Source organism: Polyodon spathula, chromosome 26, assembly GCF_017654505.1.
Source record: "Polyodon spathula isolate WHYD16114869_AA chromosome 26, ASM1765450v1, whole genome shotgun sequence".
Taxonomy (NCBI): Eukaryota; Metazoa; Chordata; class Actinopteri; order Acipenseriformes; family Polyodontidae; genus Polyodon; species Polyodon spathula.
Window position 1 is genome coordinate 17258403 of NC_054559.1, and position 13275 is coordinate 17271677.

General features: G+C 43.0%; 1 protein-coding gene across 1 annotated transcript; it reads right to left on the bottom strand.

Moving 5' to 3' along the window:
- Positions 1-3631: 3631 nt before the first annotated feature.
- On the bottom strand, positions 3632-6234 carry LOC121301038 (mast cell protease 1A-like). Its single transcript, XM_041230124.1, has 5 exons — positions 6076-6234; positions 5840-5990; positions 5562-5700; positions 4475-4741; positions 3632-4027 (listed from the first exon to the last, which is right to left on the bottom strand). Exons 1-5 carry the CDS (start codon positions 6134-6136, stop codon positions 3869-3871), a joined length of 777 nt encoding a protein of 258 aa, XP_041086058.1. The 5' UTR covers positions 6137-6234; the 3' UTR covers positions 3632-3868.
- Positions 6235-13275: the final 7041 nt, after the last annotated feature.

The window sequence follows — 13275 nt, forward strand, 5'->3', positions numbered from 1 at the left end:
CTGGTTTTACTATGAGTTTAATAAGACACACCCGAGCTTGTTACCTGTACACTGGGGCTAATCAAGCTTGTATTAAACCCTGGAATGGGTGAAACGGCTGTGCAATGGGAGTCATATGTCCACCCCTGAAGTCTTTAGAAAACTACTCCCTTTCTCTAATCGTAATGTCAACTAGTGTTTAACTCAGTGTCCCATATTCTTCTTTATGGGGCAAATCCTAGGATAATTGCCCCAACCACAGTACATGTATTACATGGGCAAATTGCCCACAGTGGAAAATCGGGCACCTGATCTTATGTTTTCGGGTATTTAATGGCCAACAAAATGTCAATTTTATGTATTCAACCCCCAACCCCCCCCCCCCCCCCCCCCCCCCCCCCAAAAAAAAAAAAAAAAAACACCCTGAATATTACAGCTCTGATTCCCTGTAGCTGGACGCTGGCAGCGTCTCCCCAGATTACTTCCTGCGCATCATCTTTTCAATCCACATTTTATAACTGGGGATCCGCGTGTAAACGTCTGGGAACGAGGGGTCTCCGCACTCTGCACCCGAAAAGGAAACCACGTCCACAGAAGCACCTTCAAAAAACAGCGGCCTGCCAGAGTACCCCTGAAAACAGCACGGGCACGTGGAGTTATTAGTAACTCAATGAATCGAGTACCGATCACCTTGGCTTTTGTTGTGCCTTAATTAAACATTCACCGATTGATTACACACCCTGGTGTCTTATTTCACAAGCATCTCTTCAGTTGTATTTGCAGGGTTTCCTGAAGATTCTTGCTTCCTGCTTTGCAGTTTTGCCTATACTGCTATGTATAATAATATGCACATGCCTGTTGTAATTGAAGGCTCTTGTGTTTAATGCAGAATTTAGATGTAATTTCTCGGAAGTCCAGCAGGTGGTAATATATCAGAATATTATGCGTTTTACATCAGAGATGTCAAGAAAAGGTTTCAGCTGTGAATTAAAAATAACCAGCATCGCTGCTCAGGATGTGAGAACAGGTTTAATTCGTTATCTTCGAATGCCCATTACCGTTATGTAGCATTACATACCGCGCAAAAACCTTTGAAAGCCCCTTTAGCGCGTTCGTAGATCCTGATATACGCCTGACGCTGTCCTACGAAACGTGTGCCGTCAGCCGACAGCTTGTTTACACACTGCGGCTTCACTATGCAGCCACCCAGGAGCTAAAGCGTCGGAGGACAATACCGCTCTGGGCAGCTTACAGGCAAGCGCGCAGGCGCCCGGCCAAACTACAGGGGTCGCTGGTGCGCAGTGAGCCATGGTGAGCAAGGCGGACTACACCCTGGAGGAGACGCCAGTCAATCGCAGGGCACCACACACTTACTCACTAATAATAATAATAATAATAATAATAATAATAATAATAATAAATGCATTTGTGAAAGTAGAAACACTTCTGAAATTGCAGTGCAAAGTTGTGCTTTAAGTAAGAGAGCAGTCCTTTGCACTGATGGCTGGATCGCCCGTTGCAGTGTGCTACAGTCAGCACAAAGTCCTCCTGCAGCAGGACTTGGAATCTGGTGAAAGCGGAGGGATTTGGGTGAATCTGGTGGGAGAGAGATTCCACTCACTGTAGAACTTGTGTTACAGAGCTTTTAGCTTTCATGGTCTTTCCTCTTATTTCCCTGGCCTATGGCATTATTCTTGGAAACATTGTGGTGAATCAGCAGGGTGACCTCCTGTGTTTAATACTCAGGTCCTGAACAGCTTTCAGTCTTTTCCTGAAAACTTTTCAAGCAGCTTTACTGTGGGCCTGAAGGCATTCCTCCAACCCCCCACACATTTTATTTCCATTTCCTCGATAGGCCACTGTGCCTACACTGTACTTATCTATCAGTTATGATCAGATTCATTTTGCTTTAGCTTGCATGGACTGGTAGCTGCATCTTTGCACACGTGGACTGTCTCTGCGTGGGTGTCTGATATCATGAGAACGTTTTGTTTCTGACGTTTGTCAAGGTTAGTATTTTTGTAAAAAAAAGCAAAGTAACCCACAGCATGCTATCATGAGACCATGCACACTTCACAAGAATTTTCTATTTATCAGCCATTCATGGCTTCTCACACAAACCTGCCACTGACCATTCTAGAGTGCCTGCTGCAGCTTGAGACAGAAACCACACTGAACCCCGAGAACGAGAAGGGGTGGTCTTCACGATAAGCAAGACTTTAACCACATCAGAAAAACCGTTGCTTGCAAGTTCCTGCTTTTGATGTGGTTTTCTGCTCTAATGAATTAATCTTTCTAGCGCAGTGAGAGAGAAATGCAAGACCAACACAAAGTGAAAGGGTTAAAGACGGCAGAGCTGTAGATATGGCTTTGATCTCTTTTTGTTCAGTAGTTTTACAGTGTTTGTAGCTTTTCACAGTACTTTATGTGTGTGTGTGTGTGTGTGTGGTGGTAGTTAAATAATTAAATTGTATAGTTTTAGTCATAAAAAAAAAAACTTATTTAAAACTCAGTGGTTAAAGGTTCATTGTTCTCAGTGAAGCATCAATAATATTCTGCTAGTATCTATTCAGTAGTCTAAAGAAACGGTAGGGGTTGATTGGATGAAATGCTACTCTGCTGGGATAAGCCACATCTGGATTATTATAGATCACCGGCATTGACCTACTATGTGTGGTTTTCCTGAGAAATCCACAGATCGATGCAGTCCAGACTGATTCCTCAGTGTCACTGCAGTAAAGTATGCTAGCTGTTGCAATACAAGAGCATAATCTCTTCTGACTCTTGTGTTCCAGCAATTCCTTACTAGAATTAAGTAAAGTCAAAGCACATGTTTCTTTCCCGAGACCACAGCGAGCATCGTTTCAGAAATCTCTGAAACATTCTTTTCCAGTAACAAAACTTTTGCACTTCTACAGGAATGTGGCTGGCAAAAGGTTAGTTCAGTGTGTGACTCGCATTGTAATGTGACCGATTCAAAGATTAGGGAGAAGCACATTGCACTCTGGGTGTGGTTCTTCTTGTGAAACTACCAGCGTGGGATTATCATGCGTTCAGCATCTTCATTGTATCCAACATTCACACATGCATGTGTTTCTCCCTCTGTAGTGTCCATGTTTCCCCACTCAGACTCCTTACTAAATATCTTGATAGACCCAGCCAGAAATCTATTTTCGAAGGTAAATTGAAGAACAAAAGTCATACCCAGTCGTTTCTCATTGGCGTTTTTGGGGTACTATAGCAGTTCATTAAAGTCTCTTGCATATTTTTTTAAGACAATTTATCTGTTCAGTGATACTGAGATATTTAGTGAGCAAGTAGTCTGAGTGAAGTTATCCGGCAACAACTCCCCGTCCCCAGCTGTACTGTTTTCCTAGAAAAAGGGGAACTTTTCGGGGGACGATTCTACTTGTGAGATGTCTATTAAAATATTGAGCATTATTTTTTAAAATAAAGGTCTGAGAGAGGAAAAATGGGCAATACAATCCCAACCCCTAGTCTTGCTGTAAATCATTTGTTGTTTCCAAGCGTTGTATGCATGCATGTATCTACATATGTATGTATGTATGGTTTGAGATACATCTGGATGCATTGTATCTAATAGACTGATTTAATTAATGACATACATCGACATATTGCATAATTGGCTTTATTTATTGATTTGGAATATAATGACAAAACTTCTCTTATAGAGGAACATTAACAGTTAACAAACTCCATATTAAAATACATACAAAACAAAAGCAAACCACATTCTTGGCTGATTCGAAGCGACTATAGAAATAAAAAAAAACAATCTAATTACTCAAAGATGCATTTTATTGCGTTGCTGAACTCGCTCAGGCCAAAAGTTATGCTCAAGTGCGCACTAGAGAATGGAGGCATAGCTTCAGTTTGCTTTTTTCAAAATCTTCTTGATCCAGGGCAGGTAGCTGGAAATGCTTGTGTAAACATTTGGAACATCTGGATAGTTGCAGTTTCCACCACGATTAAACGAAACGATTCCTGTTGCTACTCCATTGCACATCAAAGGACCGCCCGAATCCCCCTGCGATTAAAAGACAGAAATAATGAACGAAGTGTGAATATTCAATCTAGAGTAAGCAGCACTAGTTTGTTTTTGTTTTTTTGTATTGTGAAAGGAAAACCTGCTAACAGTATAGAATCACTGAGGTGCATGAAGGAGTTCTTTCCATGATGTAAACTTACCACTGGGTTTATGAATACAGCCATTATATAGGAATGGAAATAAGACTCACAATGCATAGCAGGGTGAGCCGTTCCTGGTTTTATAATGAACTTAATAAAACACATTAGTGCTTGTTACCGATACACTGGGGCTAATCAAGCTCACTGTAAAAACTGGAATGGGAGAAACTGCTACGCATTAGGAGTCTTATTTCCTTCCCTGATTGTGTGCAATTCTGGAAGTGTTTGTGCTCTTTGTCTGTTTCTAAAGCAGAGTTTAATCAGTAAAATGTACTGCAGTACACACCTGACAAGCGCCCTTGTCTGTTTTATAGCCTCCAGCACAGATCATCTCAGCCGTTATTTCGGTTTTGAATTTATTCCACACCTTTTTGCACTCTTCTTTGTCCACTACAGTCACATCAACGACCTGCAGGTTGGCGGTTGTCGGTTTCTCAGTTTTGGTCACACCCCATCCTGCTACGATGCATTTGGTTCCATTCTTTAGCTGTTTCTCTTTTTTTGGGAGAGTGGCCAGTTTCATCTTTTTGTTCAGTTTAACTGGGGGTTTAAGCTGTTTGGAAACAGGAATGAAAGCAATTTCTTTACAAATTGAATGAACGAGGCAGCAGCTCAGATAAAGATTAGAAACAGTAACAGTTATTAGATGTAGTGTTTTACTGCAGCATTGTGGCCTTGGATCTTGTCTTATGGCCAGTTGGAGCTGCCCTTCTTTGAGGTGAGCCTCACAGCTGCAAAGGAGGCGGTGGGGTGGAGGAGGAGAAAAAAAACTCCAAACATTTGGAAAAAGGTAAGCACTGAATTTAAAACAAATTGTATGATAGGGAGGCACTGTAGCCATGCCCCTAGAATCACAGCTTCACTTTAACTGAAATAGAAACAGATAGACAACAGTCCCCTTGAGCCTTTCATGCACGAAATATGGAAAATAGCTGAAAAAGTTATAAATAATAAGTAGGTTTATCATTGACTTTTTTTTCCATGGTTTTGTATGGGGGGAAAATGCCATCCTCATATGAGGTCCTCATGTATTTGCATCTTTCATACAAGGGCGCTGGAACTAGGGGTGCTGGGGGTGCGGTAGCACCCCCCTGCCTTTGCATGGCTTCCATTATATAAAGGGGTTACAGTTTTGTTCAATGGCTTTCAGCACCCCCACTTTAAGATTTGTTCCAGTGCCACTGCTTCCACGTGTCCCCATGCAAAGACTAGGAGAGAGTTGTTTTTTTTAATCCGTCCCTACATTCATGAAAGGGCTGAAGTAAACAAGCTAAGAAACATGTGGCAGCCCCTTACTGTTTGCACCGAAGTGTTTGTACTGTGTGCTAACAACTGAACAGCTGCACCATCATACAGGATGACAAGTTCAGTACCTGAAGGAGCATGATGTCGTTTTGAAGAGGTTTCCCGGTATACTTGTTGTGTCTGGTGAAGGACGCCACAGAGAACCTCTGAGAATCCTGAACGTCATTGAGGTTATGGGGCCCCAGAACAACACTAAGGCTGTTGCCACTGCAAAAACAATAACACCCTGAATTGGATACTGTGTGAACTCTATCAATGAACTGGACATTGTAGTGCAAGAAAATGTGGCAACACTTTTTAAAATGGCTTATCTGATAAAATGTACCAAGATGGTAGTAGTGCTTACCTGACGTTACAGTGGGCTGCAGTCATCACAAAGTTATTTCTGATCAGAAATCCTCCACATTTGTGCTTTCCATTCATCTGTATAGATGCCATGTAACTCAGAGAATTAACCTTAGCCTTTTTTCCATTGATGATCCCTGAATCGAAAGACGCTGAAAGACAGTTGCAATACACAAGCTGTGTTAAAAGAAAACTGACCCCATTCCCAGCCTGTGAGGAGGAGAGGTAATTCCTTACCGGCATCTGTGAGAGAGAGCAGGAGAGCTGTGAAGCCCAGCAGGAGGGTCAGAGGCTTCATATCACTCGTCAGGCTGGGGCTGCAGTGATGCTCTGGGGGGACGGCAGGTCTGCAGGGGGGCTGATGAGCAGAGAAGCAGGACCCGGCCAGCCTTTATACACTCTTCTCAGGAAGCTGTGGCTGCAGCATGATCATCATCTCCACACCGCTGCGTCCTGCACAGCGCTTTGGTTTTACGCATTTGATTCGACCCTCAGCAAACTAGTCTCCTCCAGGATGTGGCTACAATAACTTCAAATGCTTCCAGATCTGTCAAGGTAACTTGTGTAAGTTCATATGCACGGTTGACTCTCAGGAGAAATCTCGTGAGCACTTTGCATGGGCACGAAGAGAATGAGGCGAAGAAACAGGTTCAGCAGCCTGGGCATGTGAACTTATTATAAATCATGTTTTATTTCAAATGAAAAGAACACACTACACAGCTCATGCTGTTACTCTTGTCTGCTGTGCAGGAGACGACACTTGCAGTTACAGTTTGAAAAATGCATTGTGCAGAAAGTGATGGGAACCCAGGAAGCAGTACCCCCTTGTGACCATTTTTTTGTGGTGAAGTTCAAATTAAAACACCTATCTATCTGATCCTGATGTGTAACAAGAAACTGCTCACAAGTTTTCTTTTTGTAAACTCGCCCAACCTGCTTGTATTTGATTCTGATAGTCTTTCATCCCCAAACCCTTTTCGTTTCTAGTAAACGGCCTGACTTTGGCGATGGCTTGTCTGTTTCTCACCTGTTTCCAGGACCCCTCCCCTCCTCCCTCTACGCAATGCCCCCTCACTTGCGCTCTCTCACCCTGTGTGGGGGAGTCATTCTCAGAGGTGTGGAGGTGCACTTAGTCAACAAACATCTCCAAATGCGCTACAGGAGGTGTTATCTCTGCAAAGCAAGTGTGACTTTATTTCATGGTCTGTTACGCAGTAAGTCAAAGGTATTGCCAATAGCCAAATGAAACAGTCGTAATTACATTAGAGTCACTTAGAATTGCCTTTAAGAAGTATTTATCGACAGGTATTCAATACATCTATTCATTCATTTAATTGTCTGTTTACAACCTTGGAACGCCACTACGGCAGTAAAGATGTCAATGCCCCAGATGAGAGGAATCGGCTTTTAAAACACTCCATGCAGAAGTTAATTGTTTGCAATATGATACAAATTATACCTTTGGTTTCCAGCTGATTTGACATTAAAGAATATTGGAGTATTTTTTCCAGATTAAATTGGAAAAGCCCATGCTGGTCTCAGCTCTGCTCAGAGTACTGCAGACCCTTACCTGGAAAACAGTGAGCCGCCGTCATCACAAAGGATTTCCCCACGAGAAACCACCTGCAAATATGGCTTCCCTTTATTTGCAATGAGGCCATGTATGGCTTTGAATGGGGAGTTACATCTCATCCAGTTATAATCCTAGAGTCCACTGATGCTGAAATACAACAGAACACAGAGCCATGGTCCATGGCTTTTCAATCTTAGAATGGTGAACACAGACACAGGATTTATGGCACTTAGAATGGTGGAACCTGGACAGTGAGCTACATGGGGTCTATTATTCCTCTATTGTTGAAGACAAGAATTATCCTTTGAATAGTGGTTACCATGCTGGATAATCTATGAAAACAAGTATTTTTACTGAAGCACCATGTTTTTACTACATGCAGTCTACTACAAACTGTGCACTCGACTTCAGTTTCTGTTTTCATGCAAGATTTATTCTTCAGCTTCCAGAAGGTTTATGAGCATCTCGATCGCACAGTGCGAGTTGGATTCTCTTTATTCCAAAGCACCATTTGCACATTTTCCATAGAGGAAAAACTCAATAAGGATAGCAAACGAGAAGCAAACAACTCGGCCATTTCACTTAGGGACTTCATTTTAAATAGTTTCTGGTTTGTTTTAGAATTGTCTTTGATGTTTTTTTCCCTTCCAAAAAAAGTAATAAATAGTGCTAATGATCTTGCCCACAGTCTACCACGTAGTGATTCAGATTCTTAGACGTTTTCACACAGTTCTGCTATTACTTTAGTTTCTGCAAGGTAATGACACACATTCTGTGCAATTAACTTCATAATGCATTAATAAAGATCAGTTTGCAAGCTGAAACGTGACTAGACTGTATCTCTTTACTGGCGTCTGTGAGAAAGAGCAGGAGGGCTGTGAAGCCCAGCAGGAGGGTCAGGGGCTTCATGTCGCTCATCAGGCTGGGGCTGCAGTGATGCTCTGGGGGGATGGCAGGTCTGCAGGGGGGCTAATGAGCAGAGAAGCAGGACCCGGCCAGCCTTTAGACACCCCTCTCAGGAAGCTGTGGCTGCAGCATGATCATCATCTCCACACCGCTGCGTCCTGCACAGCGCTTCGGTTTCACACATGATCTTGCAAAGTGCAGCTGACCCTACATCGTCTCACTCAATGTAAAAATAAAAAAAACTTTTATGTTTTGCATTAATGGATTTTTGGAGGGTTTTTATTTTTTTAGTCTATTTCTATCTGCTTTCTGTCTATTTATTGAATCTCACACACCTGTATCTTAAGTCTGGGATGCATTCATGTAAGATACAGTAACTTTTTTGATTACATTAGATATGACCAGTAGCAAACCAAGCCACATCATTCTGGACTTCAAAGGTGCACAATTAAACATCTTCGAGCACATACTGTAAATACAGCTACATAGTATATATATATATATATATATATATATATATATATATATATATATATATATATATATATATATATATATATATATATATATATATATTTTTCTACATTTTTGCACATTTTTCACATTAAGTTTGGTCAGATCTTTTTGTGGGTTGCAGTAGTATATAGAGGGAGTCTGAGAGAAAAAAATGACACCAAAGTTTGGTGCTTCTTTCATTTGTTTGGTGTGCAAGGTAATCAAACAAGGTCATCAAACATCTTCAGGTATGAAAAAGTTATTGCCCCCCCCTCTAGTTAACTCAACCCAATTAAAGGGATAATTAGGGTCAGCTGTTTGAATACTTTGGTTAACAATCAGGCTTGATTTGGGCCAGCCCTGCCCCATATAAATCTCACTAACTTTGGCCCTTACCATCAGAGTGAAGTTGTCAGCACACAGGTTCTAGAGGCACATCATGCCACGATCAAAAGAAATTCCTGACGACCTCCAGAAAAAGGTTGTAGATGCCTACCAGTCTTGAAAGGGTTACAAAGCCATTTTAAGGCTCTGGGGCTCCACCAAACCACAATCAGAGCCATGTTGTCCAAATGGAGAAAGTTTGGGACAGTAGTGAATTTTCCCCAAGAGTGACTGTCCTGCCAAAATCTCTCCAAGAGCAAGATGTAAAATCATCCAGGAAGTCACAAAAATGCAGAAAATCAGACAGGGAGCAAATACTTTTTCACGGTACTGTATATATATATATATATATATATGTATAACATATTCAATTTTGTACAACAGAAACTTCTTCCAGTGTACTGCAAAGTTAGTCAACAAATACAAACAGTCGTATTAACAGAACACAAATCTAGTTTGTTCACACTTCTGAAGTAGCAAATAGGGTATGTGGTCTGCAGAGCTGTAACTAGAGCGGGGCAGCCCCCCGGGTGCTAAGGGCACTGTGACGGGCGGAAAGGTGACTCAAATGCATTGCCACTCGAGTAATCATTTTCTTTTGCGGCTCTCAATGTTTCCTCTTATCTTAACAGTCTGAAGATCGCATGCACCTCTTCACTAGAAAAGGGAAACCTGCCACTTCCTCAGCATCGATCACAGATTGACTCATCACTGTGACAAGAACTAATTTTCTATCTATTGCTAACTATAGATGGAAATGCGATTGTATGTCTTTTTGAATATGCTTCATGCCATTAAGTCATTGCAGTATGGGTGGGAGGGAATAAACAGGAGGGGTGGGGGGGGGGGGCAAATATGCTTGCCTGCCCGGGGCACTAAAATGCCTTGTCACGCTCTAGTGGTCTGTTTGAAATTTGTTTTATCCCTCTACCGCAGGGATTTCCAACCCTGGCCCAAGGGAGCTACTGTGTCTTCTGGTTTTCATTTCAGCTAATCTCTTAGTTACTTAATTGCACCAATTATTGTCTTAATTAGTCCAGATTATCAGCTGTTCCAGATCTTTAGCCACTGGTGAGACACCTAGAAAACCTGCAGGGTTGGGTTGGAGACCCCGCTGTACCGCATACCACTGCTTTAAGGCAAGAAAATACAACTTTATCAAAATCTCTCCTCTGGATGTTAATATTTCAGTTTCAATGCATGACGGTGCCAGTAAGCAACATATTTCACAATCCAATGAGGACCAGGGGTCAATATGATGCGATCAGAGGAGGAGGCAGGACATCCTTTTAGGAAGCTGGACTTGTAAAGGCCATGGCATGTGAATGAGTTGAGTTTCTCTTTTTCCATACAATTTGTTGATAGTTTCATAATTTAAAAAAAAGTCTAATTATAAATCATCAAGAGCACACATGGGTGCGTATTTGAGAATTTGTATTGCTCCATGTGACAGGCTGGCGAGTGGATAACGGCCCAGAGACAGACTGCAGTTCAAGAAAAATATATTTTTATTATAAATAAAACACAAAAATAAAGTGCACAAGGGCAAAACAAAAAGGTTCAAACACAAATAAAGCAAGACCAAAAAGCAAATCTTACAAAAAAAAAAAAAAAAAAAGGCTTCCAGGCTGGGCAATACCTTCACTAGATTCAAAATTTCAAAAATACAAACAACCAAAAACCACCAACCTGCTTCCTCAGCTCCCTCCTCCTCAATGAGAAGTAGAGGCCTCCTTTTATGTCAGGTGGCTGGGCACTGATTGATCGTTAATTAAGTTAATCATTTAATCAACATCATCCCCAGCCACCTGAACATAATAAACCCAGGCAGGCAGGGGAAATTAACCCCTTCCCTGCCAATTTTTTAAACGGCAGAGCTTTGCTCTGCCACACACCTCCCCCCATGTACAACGTACACCGGCCGCAATCAGCCAACTCCACCACCTCCCCCCCGACCCCCAAGAGTCCAATTTTGTCCCTTAGGTGGGCTGTTTTGGTGGGCGGGGTTGATGTCCGAGCCCCCAAGCCTTCTTTGGTTGAGGGGGCCCCGGATCTCCGAGGTAGTACGGCGACGGCGGCCCGGCTCCCTCTAGTGGCAGAGGCGGCTGCGGACCCTCGGGAGGCGACGGCAGCAGCTGACCCTCGGCAACCCTAGAAAACAAAAAGGAGACACCAGCATTCCCAAGCGATGCAGAGCAGCAGGCAACCCCAGGCGATCCAAATGCGTCATCCCTGAGCTGAGCAGGCGTGGTATCCCTGAGCAGTGCAAGGCAGGCATCCTTGGGCCATAGCTCCTCCCTTCTGGGCTCTGGGAGCGGCAGCTCCTCCCTGTCTGGCTCCGGGAGCGGCGGCTCCTCCCTCTTTGTTGGAGGGAATGGGGCATCTCCCATGTCTACCGCCAGGTAATTAACCACCATGAGGGCAACCTCTGGGAAGGACGCCGGGTGGTGTTGTTCCTCCCACTGTTCCCACCTCTCCCCATCTCGACGCCACTGCGTGTTGATAACTATGGGGAGTTTGTCTCAGGTTGCATCAACCAGTCCCAGATCTTCTGGGAGGGTGGTGAAGGTGGTGGTGCTGGAGGTAGTGGGGTGGCCCCTGATGCCCCGGGTAAACACTGCACCTCTTCCTGGGCCTGATTGTAGGGGCATCCTGCCCAGTTGTGGCCGTCCTCCTCACACCGGCCACACCAGTTTGCCGTTGGCACGTCTGGGCAGGACCGCCAACGATGGTCCTCCTTCCCGCACCAGGAACACCAGGGGAAGAGGCTGGCTGGGTCCTCCAGCGGTGGCTGCAGCAGCTTACATTTCTTCAGCTGCTGCTGCTTTTCCTGCCTTTGGCGCTGCCTGCTCTTCTTTCCCATAACAAAAAAATTGTCTCCCCCCCCAAAAAAAAATGCTGCAGTACTGCTCTGAGCCCCCTGGAGGCGCTATATCCCACTTTCACCAAATGTGACAGGCTGGCGAATGGATAGAGGCCCAGAGACAGACTGCATTTCAAGAAAAATATATTTTTATTATAAATAAACACAAAAATGAAGTGCACAAGGGCAAAACAAAAAGGCTCAAACACAAATAAAGCAAGACCGAAAAGCAAATCTTACAAAAAAAAAAAAAATAAGGCTTCTAGGCTGGGCAATGCCTTCACTGGATTCAAAATTTAAAAATTTCAAAAATACAAACAACCAAAAACCACCAACCTGCTTCCTCAACTCCCTCCTCTTAAGTGAGAAGTAGAGGCCTCCTTTTATGTCAGGTGGCTGGGCGCTGATTGATCGTTAATTAAGTTAATCATTTAAGCAACTGATCATCCCCAGCCACCTGAACATAATAAACCCAGGCAGGTAGGGGAAATTAACCCCATCCCTGCCAATTTCTAAACGGCAGAGCTTTGCTCTGCCACACTCCCTCTATTTTAATTTCCAAAATGTGATTTTGTTGCCTGAAAGCTACACAATGCAGTTTGCTCAAAAGTACACATCGACTATGTGTGGCTTGAAAGCTACACCGTGCACCGAGAGTTCATTTCAAACAAATGTAAAACGTCCTGTAGGCGATATATTCATAATCTTTTCAATAAATAAAAGAGAAGGGACGATACAAGAAACAAGGTTGCAAAGGCATCCAGAAAGCGAATAACCCCGACATGACCTGAGCTACGAGGACAGGTTGAAAAATCCCTTCAAATGCGCGAGAACTTTTAGAACTTAGGAAACATTTACAAACTGATTATTCATGATCACATTTTGACAGCTGTTGTTATAAATATTGAACACCAAAGCCGTTGGTTTCTATAAAGGTACTGTTATTATAAACGTTCTAGTTTGATCTTTGCTGTGAAATGGAGATCGACAGATAGCAGTGTTTGCTTTATTTGTACTGCCTTAATTGCACAGCGTCGCCTTATGTTTTTTCTCAGAAACAAAAAGTACAGCGTTAAAAATAGGGTGCAAAACCGGTAGCGTTTTCATCAGCAAATCTGATCATTAGCAGTTTTTCTAAAGTGTGGTATCAGTTTATCTTGACACTCACGTTTAAAATGCAAAGGCTGGGTGTGAAGATAAGCATTGGTCCTGCACA